The sequence below is a fragment of the Apus apus genome, chromosome 14, assembly GCF_020740795.1.
Source record: "Apus apus isolate bApuApu2 chromosome 14, bApuApu2.pri.cur, whole genome shotgun sequence".
NCBI lineage: Eukaryota > Metazoa > Chordata > Aves > Apodiformes > Apodidae > Apus > Apus apus.
This window is the reverse complement of record NC_067295.1, coordinates 3606387-3626644: the sequence shown is the minus strand read 5'-3', so window position 1 is coordinate 3626644 and position 20258 is coordinate 3606387. Positions and strand designations below refer to the sequence as shown.

At 41.3% G+C, this 20258-nt stretch overlaps 1 protein-coding gene across 4 annotated transcripts in view; it reads right to left on the bottom strand.

Annotated features, from left to right (window-relative positions):
• Nucleotides 1-760: 760 nt before the first annotated feature.
• SMURF1 (SMAD specific E3 ubiquitin protein ligase 1) overlaps nucleotides 761-20258 on the bottom strand; it is a 45604-nt gene continuing 26106 nt past the window's right edge. Inside the window, exons 2-18 of one of the 4 annotated variants that reach the window (XM_051632060.1) lie at nucleotides 19382-19420; nucleotides 18602-18710; nucleotides 18088-18221; nucleotides 17905-17970; nucleotides 16945-17020; nucleotides 16344-16597; nucleotides 15399-15483; nucleotides 13849-13995; nucleotides 12398-12602; nucleotides 12041-12144; nucleotides 10459-10573; nucleotides 9290-9468; nucleotides 8321-8458; nucleotides 7831-7951; nucleotides 6102-6303; nucleotides 5249-5333; nucleotides 761-4505 (exon numbers count right to left, since the gene is read on the bottom strand). In XM_051632060.1, coding sequence (XP_051488020.1) covers nucleotides 4406-4505; nucleotides 5249-5333; nucleotides 6102-6303; nucleotides 7831-7951; nucleotides 8321-8458; nucleotides 9290-9468; nucleotides 10459-10573; nucleotides 12041-12144; nucleotides 12398-12602; nucleotides 13849-13995; nucleotides 15399-15483; nucleotides 16344-16597; nucleotides 16945-17020; nucleotides 17905-17970; nucleotides 18088-18221; nucleotides 18602-18710; nucleotides 19382-19420 — 2159 coding nt within the window. In that variant the 3' untranslated portion in view covers nucleotides 761-4405. The remainder of the gene's footprint in view (nucleotides 4506-5248; nucleotides 5334-6101; nucleotides 6304-7830; nucleotides 7952-8320; nucleotides 8459-9289; nucleotides 9469-10458; nucleotides 10574-12040; nucleotides 12145-12397; nucleotides 12603-13848; nucleotides 13996-15398; nucleotides 15484-16343; nucleotides 16598-16944; nucleotides 17021-17904; nucleotides 17971-18087; nucleotides 18222-18601; nucleotides 18711-19381; nucleotides 19421-20258) is intronic. The other 3 variants (XM_051632061.1, XM_051632064.1, XM_051632063.1) reach the window with 3 other exon arrangements.

Genomic DNA, 20258 nt, shown 5'->3' with positions numbered 1-20258 from the left:
CACACTGTGAAGTTACTCACAGAATGAAAAAAACATAATTGGATTGTTCTCCTTCCCTTTTTAAGAGAGATAATTAAAAAAAAATGCAGAGACTGAAGAAATCCTGGCTTTCAGCTTCCAAGAGGGAAGGCTGATGCTGAGCACTGAACCATCACTGCCCCCAGACTCGGGCCCATCCTTCCCCACTTGCAAGACACAATTAATTAGAAAAGAGGAAAGCAGAGATTCATCAGTGTTGATGAATCTTTCTCCAACTCTCATTAAAGGGAGGTTTGTCATTTCTTTCCTGAAAATGGAGCTTTTGGAACAATAAGAGGACAAATAATAAGCTAAGAAGGAAAAAAGGTCAAGGCTGGTAATTAATTAGGGAATGAATGACACCAAGTGTTCTACCTGGGAAGGACTTATCTGGGCAGTCCCTGTAAATCTGTTAAATCAGTTGCATTTCCATCCCTTGCCCACTGAGTAGCAAGCACGACCACAGCTGAGACCAGTGCTCACACCAGCAGAGCTTCATCCCTCTGAGCTCCACATCTGTCAAACAAATGATTATTTTTTTTAACCTTACTCAACTAATACTGGAGAATTTTTAATGACAGCAACGTTTTTCTGTTGTTGCCACTTTTAACACTCTGCCTTTCTCCTCCACCCCCATTTCCAGCTACACCAAGCACAGCACCACCACCCTTCAATTACCAGCCTATCAGTCTCCCTGTGACCTCCACAAATAGTTCCAACAAACAAAGTGGTCTGGATCCCATGAGTTTAAAGTTGTGAGTTTATTGCATATGTAACAAAAATGAACATGACCTCCTGGGTCCAGCCTACTATACAATCACTGTTTATTCCAGCTGGTTCCATAACCACATTAAATAGAACTAGTATTTCTTTAAATACTTTGATTTAGACATAAAATGAAACATTAGTGTACAACTTTCACAAAATAAATCTGCAATAAAAACAGTGGGAAGAATAACAAGGATAGCAGCAATACTTAAAACATGACATTAAAAAATAATAAATTAAAAAAATACATTATAAAGTGGTTGAGGAACAACAACAACAACAAAAAAATTAACAAATGAAAAACAGATCCATACTGTGTTTCTGGGAACTCGCTGTGCCACACGGCCCTGAACCTGGGCACCAGCTCCAGAGGGCCTGGTGGCTGGATCACTAATTTACAAAAATCTGTTGGATTTCTTAACCACCTCGACTTGAACTAAGCACAAACTGCTGAGCAAACGCTGATTTCACCATCTGGAGCTTCCAGCAGCCTTTTTGAAGCAGGGTCTCATCTAACATAATGCCCAAGTTAACGCTAAACCATCGGAAAACAGTCTCGTTTCTTCCCGATTGCGAACACGAGCAAAGTGGTGGTTTCCTACATCCCTGAGCAGATAGTAAAGGCTGAAGAGCAGGATCAGGGCAAGCACTGAAGGTCTGTGCCAGTGGACCAGCTTTTAGGTTTGCCTTTAGGACAGGAACGAGAGACACATTGTACCTTGTCTTTCCTTCAGGTCAGATCCAAGAGTATCCGCGTACAAGGTGGAACGTGTCATGACAAAACAAACACCAGACTTGATGTTATTCTTTGGGCAAGTTTGAGAAGTAACAGCCAGGTCAAGTTCTGGCAGACTTGAGTGGGAACGAACACAGAAATTCAGACAGCTAGGGTTATCCCAACAGCTCCCAAGACCTCAGAGAGTCAATGGCTCAAGCTACGCCAATTCCTGTCCAGATTTCATCCTTCCCTGACCTCGACACCAGCCATGGGAAGAACAACCCATCCCTGTAAACCCTTTGCACCTCACAGCTTGGTTGCCCTCCATCCACCCAACCAGCCTGAAGGCCTGCCTCAAATGCACGAGCAGAACGAGACCAAAAATGTCTTTATCCTCACTGAAGTGACACAACATGGCAAAGACAAGTGGATGGGAGGGGTGGTGAAGCTGTTTCAAAAGGAACTGAAATAACTGAAAGGACAGTGCCCTGTTCCTGTCAGCATGGAGGAAGTACCTTGACCAGGGCTTTTAAATACAGCAAAAACAGACTGGATTTCAAAACAACAACCCTTGCCTATTCTTATGTTGTGCATTCAATAAAACACTGACCTAGTAAAGACATTAGGAACTATCATATGTCAACTGTGGCATTGACATAGAGCTACTTGACCTACAGATCTCCAAACCAAGGGCCTTCACCTTCACCTCGCTTGGTCTTTACCAAGCCAGTTGTGCTGCATGTAGAGCTTGTGTGACAGGATTTCTTCTATTACTGCTGGGCTTTAGTATCTGGGTTTTTTGAAACCCTCTTAGTGAAAAATCCACATGAGACTGCCTGCATGCAAAGCTTCTGGGCAATAATCCATTTTGCATTTTGTTTGGTGTTTGTTTTTTTCCTTATCTGACTGGTTTATTGCACATTCAAACCTACTGAAAGGGTTAAATACACTCTGAACAGGTACAACTTCACAGCCACTGGGAAAAGTCAGGGCTAGGGAGATTCTAGTACTCAGCCCAAGACTGTACAGATGCTTCTCTGCAGACAGTTGCATTTCCTCCCTTTTCTTCCAGAGTCACATAATTTGTGTCCCAACAACCAGTGCTGCAGAGACTGGTCCCCAAGTGCCAAAGGATTCCTACAGGACATGGGTCTAACTCTGCCCCTCCTGTACAGCCCTGCAGGATGAGCATCTTTACCCACCCTGTGCAAATCTCACAATATGGTACAATTTTACACCTCCAATGCAATTCTTACTCCCAACAACAACAACAAAGCACAAGAATTATGGTCAATGGAGAAAAGAAAACCACAAGCAAACAAAACAAAGAAGGATGCCAGGGTTTTGACAAGTGTCTACTTTCTGTCCTATCACAGTTTAAAGCTATTATCAAATTCAATTAAAAAAAAAAAAGACAAAATAGAAGTATTCCAGTAGACATCTTCTAAGAACAACCTCTTACCCACAGCTGAATTTCAATGCACTGTTCCATAAACATAACATCTGTTAAATGTTTCAGTAATGAATCTCTCTAAAAATCAGGCTTGCCAAAGGGAAAAAAATATATGCCATACAAGCAAGTCTGCTTTCCTGGAGTTTAGACATGTTTCATAGGTAACTGGGCCTTTCTGAAGTGTTATTTGTTAAAATACTGTTTCATCTTGGTGTGCAAACTGGAAAGAATGTTAGTGATTCAGGTATTTGATTTGCTTTTGTTTTCCCTGGGAAGTTGTTTTAGCAATGTGTTAGAGAACAAACCTTTAAATATTAGTTTCAGATATTTGGAAAAAAAAAAGCCTTATATAGCTCTCTGGAGAAACTTCCATCCCTACACAACTGAAGTAATAAATTATTCCAATAGCTTTCCATAATATTTAAAATGTGCTCACTATCTAGTTACCCCTTTTACCTCAGTTTTCAAATAAACCTTTCCCAAGGCCAAAAACTTGGGCATAGAAGTTGGTTCTGTTACCTTTGCTTTTAGTGATTTCCAGGTGAATCTCAGAATTTGAAGTCACCCAAACACATCTCAGGTAAAACAGTGGCCTAGAAATGCCAGCTTTGGGATCAAACAGATTTTTACCCTCTGTCTCCTCCTTACAACGCTTCTCTGCAAGGTACTTACATCTGAAAGAGCTATGGAAAGTAATTCTGCAGGAGGAAAGAATTGTTTTCATGTGCAAAACAATTAGATTTCAGCCAGGACAACCAAAAAGAAATAATACAATACCATTGGAGCTGCCCCAGGTTCCTTCACTTTTCTCAAGGTGAGCCACAGCTGCCACTGGGAGCTTCCTGCTAAGGCAGAGCTTGGATTTCTTTTTACCTTTCAGTTAAATGTTCATGTGGAGGTATTTTCTGCTAGAAGTTTGCTTTTTAAACAGGTGTTTAAAATGTGCAATGCAAATTCCAGTGCCAGTCAGACACACTGTGCCCACCAGACTCTACAAGGGCTTGAGCTTGATCTAAGACAAATTAAGCAGGTGCACCTATTACAAGTCCTCAGCAAATCAAGCTCGTTCTTAATTACACTTTGATTCTCCTATTAAAAAAACCCAACAGGTCACTGACCCTATCACAATATGTGTTACAAATCTAGCAGAATATCCTGTGTAACCAAAGCCAAATGCTGAACTTGGCTGCATTTCATTTTATGGGGGATGGAAGAAGAGGGAAGGGGTTATTGTAACAAAGGGGAGAAAATAAAAAGAGTTGGAAACCACCAACAAAAGCCCCCACCCCCACCCTCATCCACCAGCAGTGGAAGGGAAACAGCCCCATCTCTAAGTTGTCCAGAGTTCTGACACTTCAGACAGCTTAGCAGGAAGTTCACAGCAAGCTTCTCCTAGCTTTTGATTTGGTGGTCCATGAGCTAGCATCTGTTTCCTTTGGTTGCTTTTTTCACTCCACAGCAAACCCACATGTCTCTTCCACAGCTGTCAACAGCTTCTCATAAAGCTTCTCGTAGGACTCGTAAGGCGGGATGTCAATCCGGTTAAAGCTGGAGGCAAAATAACAACACATGGCAGGGTATGAATCTAGAGTATTTACTGGAAAGGAAAATCTACATCAGCTACAGAGAGATAGAATTTGTGAAAAAAAAAAAAGCAACACAAGAAAACCTCAGGCATTTTGGTGGCGGAAGGAGACAAGATAAAACCAGCTGTGCCTCTGCAGCAGGAATGCAGGGCTGCTGGGGAAGGAGGCAGGTGGGAGATGCAGGAGAGCTGGAAATGAAGCAGGACATCAGGCAGGCCAGCCCCTGCTCTGCCTGCAGACAGCCTGTGCTGCTGCCAAAATCATTTCCTGCCTCTGACAGAGTGAGGCTTCCCTACATGAGCTCAATTCTCTGCCCCCACTGTACCAACAGGGCACTTCTACATTTTACAACTGGAAACTATTCGTTGTAATCCTGGCTGAGGACTCTCTGCTGTGAGGCAGTTCTTGGTGAACACTTTTGCTGAACATGCAGAAATAAACTTACAAACATCTCACTGGCCAGAATAATCAACTCTAGGGTAAAGGAAAACCACAGAGAGTAGAGAGGACAAATCAAGCTGTAAGAAGAGAAGCTGATTATTTTGCTGGCTGCAGAGTACAGGTATTTCCAAGCTAGCAAAGCACACCTGGGAGTCATCTATAGATACCACATGGCTAATCCATACCCAGGACAGAAAGAGATTACTCCTTTAAACCAAGACAAAGGGAAAGCAAGCATTGACATGCAGGATGTTTTCAACTTACCAAGTGTGGGCTTTTGGAAGGTTGTCTGTGTTTGCATCTATTAAATGGATGGTAAACAGTCTGGGTCCTGCAGCGCCTGTAGAACCTTGCAGACAGACATTCTAGTTACTGCACTTCAACAAAACATCACTCATGCACACAAATTTTGCTACTTATCAAAAGGCAGGAGAGAAAATTAACAGTTCCAGCTGCAAACATAAGCATGTCACAGGCCCAATCTGTGTATCAGATCTGCAGCTGATGAAGGATGGCGGAAGCAAAAAGGCTGTTCAGGACAATTTGCAGACTAGTACTTTGCAAAGCTGCTAAGTTTTATATTAACAAAATTTGCACCTTCAAAAGTGAAAAGACTTCAGTGGAAAAAGGTTTTCCTTGTAAAACAGATCGATATATTTTAATGTGAATATTAGTTTGCTGTCAGCCAACAGATGAATGCTATCAGGGGAACCACAACAGCCTGGGACACTGCCACCTTTTCTGGTGACAAAATCTGCAGTTTCCAGGAACTTGTTTTAAAGGCTAATGGTTTGTTAACAGACAACAAAGGGAACACACTTTTCATGGCTCTATAATCAAAGATTTTAACATCAGTCCACGGAGTTGTAGGAGACTGACAAGCTAATATTGTCCCCAAAGTGCTACACAATGGCAGACTGACCAACTTGTCTCGCTATCAGCACCAGCTCAAGTGTTCACCATCAGCAGAGCTGCTGACAAATGGAAAGCTGCTCTTGGGATCAAAACTTTGCAAGTGCTTGAGTTACCCTTGATATTTTACAAGGGGCCAGTAAACACCACAGGATTTTTATCTCTGGCCCCCACCACAGAGCAACTCAGCCTCCACATCAGTCACCTTGTAAAGCCTTGAAACCTTGAAGTGGGACCCGCGTGGAACCCGTCACGAACTGCAGCAGCCTTGCCCTTCTTTCCTCATCAAACGTTTCCACAGCTTGCCAGAACCACTTGACAATGTTGCTATCTGCCATGCAGTGCTTGAGACGTGTGTTTGACTTCCAGTCGTTCAGGTCTATCTTATCCAGGCCTCCTATGATTAGCTGTCCAAGGACGAGAAAAATGCTTTAACATTCACAGTTATTTCAGGTTTGCAGCTATAAAAACACACCCAACTGTTTCACTAAGCCTGGCATTCTTTTATGTGCTTCTTTTATGTGCTTGAACCACCTTTTTGATGCATGGTAATGCTCCAAAACAGTTTAGAACGAGCAGTAAATCTCCCCAGTTAAACTGCAATGAATCCCAGGCCAAGGAGTACACCGACCAGAACCAGAATTTCCACAAGAAGTTAGAATCAAAAGACCATTCAAGACCTGCTTTTTAAAAATCTATCCTACCTGAAGAGCACAGCACATCTTTCTGAGCATACAGCACACGCTTAGAAGAAGACATGTCATCTACTGCACTACACATCATCATCATCCTGATGCAGGTCTGTCCTAGAGGTGCCAATACCAACTATGACAGAATCCTCCTCAGTTTATGGTAACACAAACTGTTGGTTTGTTGTTCCATAACCTACAACAAACTACAGAAACTCTTCATCTATTTTCTGATGTCTTTTGTGAGAGGCTTTAACACACACCAGACGTATTAATTCAGTGTCTTGCCCAGATGACACCAGGTTGCAAAATACCATGAAAGAAAGTCACTGCTGGCCATGAATCTAACCACCTCCCCTGGCAACAACAAATAAATGACATAGAGAAAACTTCACTCGGAACAAAATGTGCATCATATTCTAAATTTCCCATAATACTCCATAGTGAGGGTCACATTTCTGAGCTACCATGTAGCAGCTGCTTTTTTGTGCTAGGAGGACAGCACCCACTCACACTCGTGTACATTATTAGGACAGTTGTGACTGTTCTGACTCAGACTTGATATATTGAATGGATTTTTAATCTGCCTTTTCAAGCAACAAGCAAATGGAATGCAATAACTTCATGGGATTAATTACTGTCCATGAACAACCAGCACAAAGCTGGCACTTCCAATACCACAAATGGACTGTAAATCCACAGGTCGACTTACTTTTCCAAAAAGGCAAAACCAGAGGAAAAACTGCTACAACAAGAATGGTTTTACAGTGCAGCATTCTGCACCTCAGGATTAAATGAGAAGATACATTAATTTCTTTCCTCTATGCTCCATATGTCTATTTTAGTTGCTGTAAACCACACCCTGTGTGCGTACAGGAACAGCCACCTATGAAAACAGCCTCTGGAGAACACAAGTTCTGGGGTAGGTAACACGTTAGGTCTTGCCAGCAATTCCTCAGACTTGCAGTCCCCCCTCCCTGCCCAGACCACCTGCTTTGAGCATTAGTCCTTAGTTAGATACCAAGGTCTTCCCCTGTTTAAGGAGCTTTCTCAGTGTTAACCTAAAGAATGTCTAGAATAAACCAAAAAGGGTTTGGTTAAACAACTACACAAGCTTGCTGGTACCTACACTGGCGTAAGTTTTGCGAGTTTGTTTTTCCTGTGTTTTGTTTTTTTTTAAGATCAGTGCTTGCTTGTGGATCAAAGAAATTACAAAATAATGTTCCATGTGGATAAAACGTATACCTCAAGTTCCTTCTGGTCAAAAGGCTTAAGGAGATGTTGAGGAATAAGTTCATTGAATCCTTTCTGCAGAGCCAGGAACTGTGCCTCTATCCCTCTCATAAATCGCCAGTTTACATACAGCCTGGGGGGAAAGAAGAAGTCAGGGATTATGAGCCAGGTAGGACTGGGCTTTTAGAGCAGAGCTGGAACAGACTCCTTTTACAGACTAACTTATTTTAATCCACACATTTTGTATTCCGAGAGAAGTGCTTATCAGTTCCTTTTTCCATCAACAATTAACTCCTGCACCATCAACACAAAAACCACAATTTACATCTTCATCTTCCCAGGTGTAACAACAGGGCATTGTGTGAAAATGCTCCTGGCACTTCTGACTCAGTTATTTCCCCCTAAAATACCTAGTTCATTAGTCTCACTATATAAAAACAATTCATCCTTTTCCTACTTCTTTCCACTCCATTTTGCAGAGCATCTTTTTCATCTGCCATACCTGACATATTCTTTCTTGTTCTCTTCTGTCACCGGAATATTCCTGCCATTAGGTTTGAGTTCATGCTGTAAAATCCTCCCAAAAGCGTTGTGTTCCACACAAAATGTATGGTCCAGAACTGGGGTGATGTCATTCTCTCTGGCAATGGAAAGACAGAGGGTAAACCTAGTTGTTTGGATATGTTGATAACTCTCAGTGGTGATGCTGACAGTTTGTTATTAGAACATTTAGTCTTCAGAATAAATCTAGTAACCAGCCACCTGCATTTCACACCACTAAAGGAATATTTCCACAATCACCATTTTCTATGTAGCTTAATGCATATTGAAGAGCCTGAGCAGATTTGGGCCATACATCTGATTTTAGTAGTGCTCAGGATAATGAATAAAACCCCAGATAGAGAAACACACCACACATTTATATATCCAGCAATAATCTGATCTGCTGCCAGGTACTGGTGTGAAGCACGGAAGAGATCACATGCAGTGAACTTCAAAAACATCAGTAACTTTAAATACAAAATTCAAAACAGCATTTAGAAGAAACTGAGATACTGCAAAGCAGGGAAGGGTCCCAAAGCTGGAGTGAATGTTGAATTTTGTTCTGAACTGTGCATGTATAGAAGCCCAAACTACGTCCATTTACTTCCATTTTCATCCAAGCTGGTTTGCTTTTGAACAAGGTTGTATCTCCCCTCAGAGCTCTGTCCTGAGTTTGGATTGTGATACTGTGATATTTTACCAGACCCATGCAATGTTTACTGATCTCCTTTGCTGCAAGGAGAGCTAACACAGAGTTTGCAATGAGAACTTTTCCTCAGGTACCTTGAACTTTTTGACATACAAAGAGTAGTTTAATAATTTGGTACAAATCTCCCCTGTTGAAAGATTCTTTCAATCACTTCTCTCTTGCCAACATCCTGTGCCCCATCTTCTCTGCAAAGAGGCAATTGATAAATACAGTACTTACAAAATCCAGACTAAACTTTTGTGTAACTCTGGGTCAACAGATTCCAGATCAGAGAGCTGAATGGGCTTCCCCAGAAGCTGTTTGTAAAAGGGAACAGTGAAACCCCCATTGATATAGTGTCCATGGAACACAGCCAAACCCATTATCCGACCAACAAAGTGGAAATAAGACAAGTGGTCCTGCAGGGAGAGAGGAGAGAGGATCAGGCAGTGGGAACAGACTGACATCTTGTGGTTATATCCTTGCTATCAGTTGTCTGCAGTGGAAGTGATTTGCAGTCCTCTGGGCAAGAGGAGCCAGAGGTTTTCCTTATCACATAACCAATAACTTAACGATTAAATGCCTCAAACAAGTCTCTGTGCATTATTTGACTAATAAATTGGCCCTGATGAATAAATAAGAAAATGCTAGACCTCTCAAAGAGCAAAATTCCTCACAAGAATATCCCAATGAAAACCACAGAATCCAAGATATGGCAGTTCCAAACAAATTTGTTTAGTCTTTGTTAGAACATCAAAACCTTTTTGCTCTTGAGGAAGCAGGCCATGTGCTCCCTTCCCTCATGTCTTTCACGTTGCTCATAAACTGACTTTGGAAAAGGGAGGCCTGAGTCCTACTGCTGAGATCCTTCCAACCTATCTCCCCCATCTCACAGAGCAAATGTCAGGAAATGTCACGTCAAGAAAAATTCCCCTGTGCTAATAGAGAACTGCTGCTCTTTTCAGGATCTGCATCAATACAAATCCTGCAGTAAGAAAAAAAAAAAAGCAAGCACAGCAGCTTTTTGAGAAAGGGCAAGCAAGGCACCCAAGCCCCCAGGCCACGGGGTGCAGCCTGCTGAGGGTGCAATGCTGTTTACACAGCCACTGGGTTCCCAGGGAAGATGAATTTCACCCACTTGTGTCTTCTCAGAATCATTGTGCATCCCAGCCAGCACCAAGGAGTCTCAAAGAGATCAGACCCTTACCAAGGGATGCCTCTTTTCTCTTGTTTTTCATTTCTGAACAAAATCCCTTCGTTCACACCACATCAATGCAAGGCTCATTAACACATTCTTATTCTGCTTTACCCTTCAGTTTTACACTCTTGGCATGGAAGCAGCAGTTACAACAAAACACTGCAGGGGACCTCTGTTAAAGTAGGTTCGTTGCTCAGAAGTTACTACTTACAGGATTGATAGAAGAGTCTGGATTGATTTGCAGCATGTAAATATTATCTGTGGAGTACTGGAAGAGTCCATAATAGGGATTCAACATTTCATGGCACAGTAAATACAACCATTCTCTGTCAAAGTAAATAAAACAAACAGTATTTTAGAAGGGTGCAACTTCCACTTAAGTTTCAGCCACACTACTATTGTGATAATCAAACTAATAATTAATTATGAAATGCTTGTTTCAAAATCAGATTTCCTTGTACCACCCTAAATTTGCAGACCAAAAAGGTGTGGATGGAAACCTATCAAGTGTCTTACTCCACTCACAGGCAGACCTGTTCTAGTTTAGAAGTACTGAAGGGATCAACACCAGTTACAGAGGCTACAGCAACCTGCTAGACAACACCATAAACAAACTGAGTCTGAACATGATCCACTGAAAAAAATCTGTACTGAGATCAGATATTTGGAGAAGAGATCTGCTCCTCTGCAACCTGGACAGTATAAGGAAATATTAAAAAAAAATAAAAAATCTGTTTAAAATCAGCTCAGTCATTGAAGGATTTTAGAAGTGCTGGTTCTCTGCAAATGTTTGATGCCTAAAGAATCAGCAGAGCCCAGGAGGGGCAGAGAAAACAAACACATTACAAGAGGAGGAGTTTCAAGGCAACAGGATGTGGCAGCAGGGACACTCCAGGTTGCCTCGGGTAAGGCAGCTCAGAATGTTCCATCTTCTTTCCTTTGTCCAGTGATGGGTCACTCAAAGACCCCTAAGTGGGTGATGCAGCTTTTGTGGATTCGAGGAATCTCTGGGTGAATTTACAGTATGCAGCTCAGGCACTGCAAGGATGAGTATTGTGGTGGTGATGTTACAAACAACTCCAGAACTTCAGATCTGATGTGACCACAGGGGATCACTGTTCTTTTCAAGGAGGAAGCAAGTCTTATCTCAAATTTTAGTCTTTGTTTAGGATGAGTTCATTTCTACCCCTGCTCCAACAGATCAGAGGACTCTCCTGAATGTGGCTGAGACAATAAAAAGGAACCCCTATCATCTTGCAATCCACTTGCTGGAAATCAGATGGGAGTATTTAACAAAACCTTTACTGTGATTTGGATTTTACTTCAGAGTCTATATCCTTCTTGAGATATGTCACAATTTGAGCTGATCTCACTTTGAGACTCATGAAATTGGAGGCTGTGGCTGGGATCAGCACTTGCTGCAATGAGATCAACTGCCAATCCCTGAACAAGCCTTTTACTGGACAATGGGGCTGAGAACAAGTACCTATAGAGATGAAAGAGCAACACCTCAATCTGGTGTGAATTCCAGTAACATTCCCAAATATCAAGTCACTTAGTGCCAGCCTTTGACAGCTGGAGGGCTGTGGGACAACTGTTACATCACATGCTTCCACTTTGCAATCCACCAAGGCACAAAGGCTGAAGCTACAACACCTACCTATAAACTGGATCGCAAATAACTTACCTACACCAGTGACAGACAATTTGAAAGGGAGTATTAGCCACAGGTCACTCACTATAAGGACAGTTTGACGGTTAAAAAGGTGTCAGACAACCCCCCTGGATCTCACCTTGCTACTCCTCCATAATCCAGACCTTCCTCTCCTCGAAATTTCACCATAAGCCTCTTTTTCAAATCCTTCGGCCTCATCTTCATTATCTGACGATAGGATTCCTGCAAGTTTTACAATTAGATACTTTACTTTCTTTCTATAATGAGTCTACTAAGATGTATTACTGCAATACACAGCTTGTTATTCAACCATAGAAAACATTAAAGTGCTGATCTGAAGCCAATTCCAAAGACCACTCCACACCTGATTCACTACCTCTCTCACAAAGCAAACTTGCTATAATCAAAGATAAGTTTTAATTAAAACTCTTGAGTGACAAAAGCTGTTATTAACAGTAGAAGGTCCATCAAATACCTCAAATATTTCCTCCCTGGATACTTCAATGCGACAGTGACCAGCCTGTGGCTGCTGAAGAGAAAGCTCATGTCTAAGAACTTTCAACTTCTGTACCAAGTCTCTTTCATATCTCTGTGCAGGTAACTCCTCCCCATCTTCTAGTGACCCCTCGTTGGGAGCTGGCAGAGGCTGCTGGCTGGGCTCTTTTAGCTGGCATTGGTGGCTTTGAAAGAAAAGTAGAGTATTTATTCAAGAAGCATATCAATAAGGAGTATGTAATACTATGGAAGAACTCTAAGAGGACCCTGGAGTGAAATGTGGGTTCAGCTGGGTAACTTCTATAGCATCATTACTCTACATTCAGGGATGTGAGGAATACAGATATTTGCATTTAAGGGTTTCAGCATTTTTCAGCTCAGTTTTGATATAGCATTACATCGTGGAAGGCTGTGGAGCATCATCACCGAGAACTGACTGGGCAGGAATTAAAAAGTTCTAATGGTATTTCTCCTGTGTGGAGACAATTCTCAAGAGTATAACACAAAAAGAGAATTCTAATGAAAGAAATAACAGCTTTTTAAGTGGAACCATCTAACAACTGCAATGAATTTTATTCCAGCTCCATGCAAAACAAGGCTGGGGATTCTGAGACAGTAAAAGGACTACATCTATGATTATTAAATAGAAAGATGTACTTGTCCCAAATTAGTTGCAGCACCATCCATTCAACTATCCTTATTTATTAGTCCTTTATTTGGGTTGTAGAGCAATGATTTTTTTAGCTTCAAGCACAGACAACTGAGATCCAGGAAAAAGTCTGATCCTGGGCACAAGAAGCACTGCCAGGCAGCTCCCAGGGTCAGTTCTCTAATAGTTGAGCTGCCTTTGCATGATGCAGAGCTTGAGCTTATTAAATCCTGCTAAACCCAAGCAGGCCTGGGCACAGCACCAGGGGAGCAGACTCCAGCTGGCTTTACCCTCCTGCTGCCTGGAGCTCAAGGGAGCACGAAGCCAGTTCAGGTCTAGCAGACGTAGGACAGAGATGGAACTGGTAATCCAGACAGGCATGGGCTGCCTGCTGTGGAACTGCCTGGCAGACCCTCTCCCCCACACCCCAGCAATTCCAGAGCTGCAGATTTCCTCCAGCACAGCTTGGGGCAATTTTTGTCATACCAGCTTAAGAAGATCTGTCTTGTGCCAAAATACGTGACCTCTCCCTTAAACCTGAGGACTGCAAAGCACAGCAAAAATATTTTTGAAGAGTCTGTGCAAAAAGCTTGGATAAAACCAGCAGTGAGAAGCAATGCTCAGACTTTGACTAGAGCACTGGTTGCATCTGTTCCCCAGTATCATGATCATGCAGTTTTTTCAGCCCCTCATAACTCCCAGACTGTAGTTAAAATTGGACAAAAATAAAATGTTTAAGAATCCAAACTTGAGATTAATCATGTATAGGGCAAGGTTCTTACTTCATGATGTGATGTAGTCGTGGATCTGTGAATTGTGTGGTTCTGTTGTTATGATCTACAAAATATATTCTTCCTGAAACTGTACTTCTGACTTCCCAACCTGGAGGCAAGGGTCCCAGTTCATCACAATTCACACTGTTAAGGTCTCTAAGGGGAAAAGCAAACAAGAAGTTAAAGAGGGTGGAATCAATTTGGTGCTCAGTGGTTCTAAGAATCTGAGGGAGAAGGCCAGAATAGCTGCTTTGATGCTGTCTATTGTTAAATCAAGTGTCCTCTGGATAGCTGGCTGGATTAATCCATGACCCAGGGCTAAAGACATCACTCTGTATTTCCTTACCTAAATCTAACCATGCACCATCCGTATAAATGAGTAAACTGAGAGGCTTTAGAAAGGTAGAAACACTTTGTACACCAAAAGCTTCATTAGTGTCAGTGAGCATAAGCTAGCAGGGGATACACAGGCAGACAGACAGACAAGCCTTTGTTAGGCTCCTTAAAGATTATGGTTGTTACCATTTGTTTTAATCAGCTGTGCATCTGAAAGTACTGCAGAGATCTGATTACAGCAAGTGTTAACCTACATCTGTGCTAAATGCCCAGGTTAGGGTTTTATACAGCAACTCAGCAGTAAGAAAGCCACTTTTAACTAAAATAAAGAGTGATCTGTGACTCTCAAGACACTACTGGTCCTGAAAACCTAGCTCTAAGATTTGTGGAGAGAAGCAGAGCTACCCTGCATTAGACCAGCCAGCATCACAGGGAGAAGAGACCAGGCTTTGCACACACAAGCCTGACAAGCAATATGAAGAATTGAGCACTGTCATTTCTTCTTCCAACAACACCAGCTAATCTAACATCAGCTATTTTCTCTCAGCTTTATTTTTCATATCCCTTCATATACTGGGGTTTTATCAACACTTTTGCCTACACTACTCTGTATCATTTTTCTAATATCCTGTATCACATCCATGCACAGCTGAAGAGTTACAGCCTTTGTGTTGCACTCTGTGCAGGTAGGCCAGAGAAACAGCCCAGCTGCAGAGCTCCTCAAGGAAGAGTGTCAGACCTTAGTCACAAAGCTCTGGATTAACTGCAGGTTAAGGTTTAAAGAGGCTTTACTAAATTAATCATGTGGAGGATTCAAATTTTCTAGCTGCAAATCTGTTTTCATACCAAACTGTTTTCACACCAAACCCCAAACATTGGCTAAGCTTGAGAAATCTGTAGCTTCACAGAAATGAAAGAAGTCATAATGACATTTTAGGAAGACTCTGTCAAATGGAAATTCCTGAAGAGCTACGTATTTTTCCTTTTTGTTTTATATGTTTCACAAGTAGGTAATTCTTTCTTTCAAAAAGAGCAATCCTTAATATTTAGTGAAAAGGTAACTAGAAACTCCCCCCCAATTTATTCCCCTGCTTGTAGTGCTCCCTTGAAATTTAGAGGCCATTTCATACTATATTTTTTTTTTATCTCTTCACAATTCAGCTCACTGCCATAGACAAACACACATATCAGAAAAGCCTGACTTTGTAGCTACAAATACATACCTTGGTATCCTAGGGTCATGCCACGTGCTAACTCCAGTCTGTGTGTGCAAAAAATAAACCTGTCCCTGTACCGTTGTTCTTTGCTCTATGAAAAAAGAAAAAGATTATTCTTAATTACAAATCTGAAAAAAAATATATAAATAAAATAGTTTGTTCAAAGCCATTAGCTTTGAGCTATTCGAGCACATTCTGTTCTACTCAAGCATATTCTATTTCTATCAGAGCTAGGAGAAAGTACTTGAGCCACCCCCATGATCTCTTGCAGCAGGGTCTGTTTTGTCCTCAAACACTGACTCCACAAATGTACTTTACTACACATTGCAGTGCTCTTTTGGAAACTCACAGATCCATGCATCAGTTTGTTTTAGTTTGTATCTTTATTTTTAGATATTGAGACAACCCAAACCCCCAAACTAGATTTCTTCACTCTTAGATTTGGTGTGCCCTTTTCCAAGCTTCAAAGCCTTCTTAATCTTATCCTCCCTAATCTTCTGTACTACAGGCTTCTTTGTTGCTTTTATATTTTCCTGCTCTTTTCTCAAGTGTGGGCTGAAACCTACACAACATGCCAAGGAGGAAGGAAAAAATAGCATGACTGCTCCAGTTTAAAGAGCTCTTTACATTTGTTCTCCCTAGATACACAACCAAGATTAGCAGGGAATTTTCTGTAACATCATCATGCCACAAACTCATGTTTAATTTACCATCAACCCCTCAGTGTATCCTGGCGTAGCCACCTGCTAATTAGCCAACCCCAAACTCCCATCTGCCCTGCTTAGTTCCTTTTCCAACAGGCAGACCATTAGATGCACGTGGATGCTGCAGGTTCTAACAGGTGAACCACATTTATTTAATAAAATGGGAGAATTGTTCTCTGAAGGCTTTTGAAAAAAAAACAAACCCAACAACCAAACACTTGAGTTTCACAGTTCTGGAAGCTCTCACCATAGCCTTCTGGTAGGTCAGGCGACTGGTGACCATGAGGTCTGTTCTGAGGTGTCTGTATGTGGCCTCGGACCTCAGGAGTCCGGAGTCTCTGTGCCTGAAGCCTCTGATCTTGGCTGGGGGACTCCATGAAGCGACAGTTGCCCCCACCAGCAGCCCCCGTGGTGTCTGTATAGGGGGCTGGCTCCTCCATAAAACAGCTCAGGGGCCTCCCTGGTCCAGAGTCTTCATAAACCGTTCTGAAAATGGGGAAACTTCAAGAGTTTCCATCACAGAGAAGTGAAGGCAGAAATAACAGCTTCTCTCTCTCCCCATTACTTCAAGTACTGCAACTTTTAACCCAAGACAATGCCACTTTCTTACTGGTTTTATATCCCAAATTTCCCATGGAAGTGCCAGCAGCACTGGTAACAAAAACCATCAAGTCCTACCCCGTTTAGCTTATTTTCTTCAATTAAGTAAGCAGCTATAACCTTACTTCATGATACATATTCCCAGACAATATATTAGTCACGCTGATATTTAATATTTCTAGTGTTAATTATATTCTTTCCACAAATAAACCATGTTTCTAATTAAGTGTAAAGAGAACAATCCTTACCCTTCATTCTCCAAAAGCCCTCTACAGTCCACTACAGAACCTCCTGTGCCTATTCTGTCCCGTGTCTGTAAACTGACTGAAATTAAAAAAACACCAAACATAACAAACACAAGTTAATAATAAAAGAAGAACTGTTCCCTTCAGAACAATATAAAGGCAAACAATCCAAATTCATACTGGGTAAAATATTAAGGAAAGCTTTTACCAAAACTTCTTCAATAACCCTAAAGCATTACTGATTTTTCAAAATGCAGAAGAGAAACCAGAGGCACCACCCCCCAAAAAAAAAAACAACAAACAACCCTTAAGCTGAGTCTGTTTCTGTAACTATTAAACTCGCCGGGGTCTACATCTGTGTTTCATGAGGACCCAGGGAAGGAAGCTGGAAAAAAATTCCTCACCACTAGATGTCATCATTACAGTGAGAATTTGGGATTTGCCAAACATTTCTATAGATCAGTGAAAAGCCTGGGTTGTTGGGTGGGAGCAGCAAAACGTGGTGAGATGGGGTAGATCAGCTGTAAAACTAGCACAGCCTTGTCGATATTTGGGCTACAGGAGGTGGTGGTATTAAAACAGCAGTTTGCAAAATTTCTTTTAACTCCTTCAGATCCTCTTTCCCACAGAAGATTTTCTTCGCCTGTCACCTTGGTCCAAATGCAAACAGTTTCACAGCAACATTGACCCTTCCAGAGCTGCATGAGAAACCTGGCCAGAAGCATTTCCTCTTTCTTATATGGAACGTTATGAACAGAGAGAAAACAACCTCCTGCCTAGGAATATAGCAAACATTTTCAGGTAATGTAATTTATTCCCATCAAAGTCAGAAGAAAAAAAACACAGAAAAGGCACTGCAGCAAGAAAAATTACAGGTTTCTTTTTTTTTTTTTTTTAATAGAGCATTTGTCCATTTAGTGTATTTACCCAAGAAGATGAAAGTTTAGCTGAGAGAATTCTTACCCACTATTTGGCCTCGTACAGCATCAGTATCTGTGGGATTGAGTTTGCATAGATCCAAACGCTGGTCTGCAAATAAGAATTGGAAAGATCAACAAAACACTGGGGAGGGATGGCTGGGAATATTATTCACGACTCAGATACAAGGCATGGAAGGTTCTTATTTGTGCCAGGAATTGCTCTTACATCCAGTATCTTTTAGCCTGCTGATGGCATTGGAGAGGAGTCTGACACACCCCAGGAAGCCAGCTCCCTGTTTCTTGTGGATTTTTTTATGGTTCCATACACTGATGGTTATGGAATCTGTCTTCCCAACATATCTAGAAAAACACAGAATAGAAGACTAATTTTAGAAAAAAAAATATTAAATTATAGTAAGTTGAAGAAAAGTAATCACTACAATAAAGACAATCTTTCTTAACAGCTGGACAACAATGCTCCAGTAGAGCTTCCTCCAAGCAGCTGTGCTGGGAACCTGACACACAAATATTCCTCAATTCAAACACCTAAAAGCAAAGTAGCACTTCTTTATTAACAGGCAAATTTTTGTTGCAAAAAAATAATAAATAAAATCAGTCCTCCTCAGCAAACGTGACTCTTCTTGCTAATGCAAAATTAAGCTGCAGTGCCAACCCCTGCAGTCCATTTACTAGATAAATCTCTGGAATATTTTTTACTTATGGCCTCAGAAACAACTCACAGATCATAATGCTGGTTCCATTTGGGGTCCAATGTGTTCTTCACAGTGTCAGTGGAATGGCACTGACCTGACCCATCAACAACTATTTTTGCAAATGGGTCAGGAAATCCTGTGGAAGGGAAAAGATGCTATTAAATAGAGTACTTTTTTTGTTTTGTTTCTCCCAAGATAATGCTATCATGAGCTTCTGCTTCTCCCCGTCAAGAAAGGCAAGTTGCCATCATCCTAAAACTATTTTAGTAAATCCAAAACAGAGAACTGAGTTCCTAATTAGATAATGTACTTCCATCACACAGATTCATATCTGCCATAAATTGTGAGAGTTTTTAGGAAAACAAAAAGCTTAAACATGCTTAATGTCACAGCACATTCCCATGCATGCTGATAAGTAGGCATTTTTATTTGGTCTTAAATGTAATATGGAGACTGCAGCACTGGGATATTTTACTCCTACCCTTGGCATCCTTTATAAATTGAGATATTTTTGAGATGGATGCTCTGGGTACCTCCCCCGCCCCCAAACTGTAAGCAGCAACCTGCTTGTGGTCTCATCAGCCAGGCTTCCAGCTACAATTTGTGAGTCTTTGGTCCTTCCAACCCTGGAGTCTATGCTCTCTAAATACAATTCTCGAAATGTGCTCCTGTAGCAATGCCACGCTACTGCAAGGATGGGACCACAGAACAAAGGACATACAGAGATGAGCCACAACAGTCATGCACAATCTACACACAAATCTGATTCATCGGGAGGAGAAAGTTCTACAACTAGGGCATACTTACTGAAGAAATCTTTCTTTGCAAGATTCTTGGCACATAATACTGCAAAACAAAAGATCAGAACAAGAAATCTTAAAACCATTAAAAAAAAAAAAGCTTTCTGGCAATCATATCAGCTACAATATCACCTGATTGCAATTCATTAAACCCACCCAAATATTAAATGTGAGCATTGTTCTCTTTATCTGTGACTGGAATACGTATTTACATAAAGAAAAAAAATCCCTTTGCTTTTGTTCTATTGTTACAATATACAGAAGATTTAATGACTGTCCCTTTGTGTTAAAACCTCCTGATGCTCACACAAATGCTAAACCAGAATTTTGCTGTGTTGCTTCAGAACCCACCCATTTTACACAAAATCAGCCTGGTTGGAAAGGACCTTGAAGATCATCTAGTCCAACCATAAACTAAATCCATCAACCATAACCTAATCTACCTGTTCAGTGCTTAAATCATGTCCCTAAGCACTGCATCTTAGGACATATTTAGAACAAAGACTAAACAGTTTCTGAACCAAGAACGGTTCTAGGACTCCTGGAAAAGACCTCTAGATGACGTCCCATCAAACTGAGTGCAACCTCCTGCTCTTTGCAGACAGAAGGTACATGATGTATCTAAATCAAATCAGGAGAGGGAAGCTGTAACAGCGTAAGCAGCTTGCAAATGCAAAAAGGTTTTGTGGTAAATATGGCAGGACCTCACTCAGCAGAAAAAATCATCATGAAAAAATATTGCATCAATAAGTTTTCCTTTGAAAGGGCCACAAATGAGACATCATTTTCCCTCTCTACTAAACAGCACAGTAGTTTAAGCAAAAATTAGATCAGGAAACTCGCATCAATCTCCATTTCTACCAGCTCTATTACCAGCTCTGAGC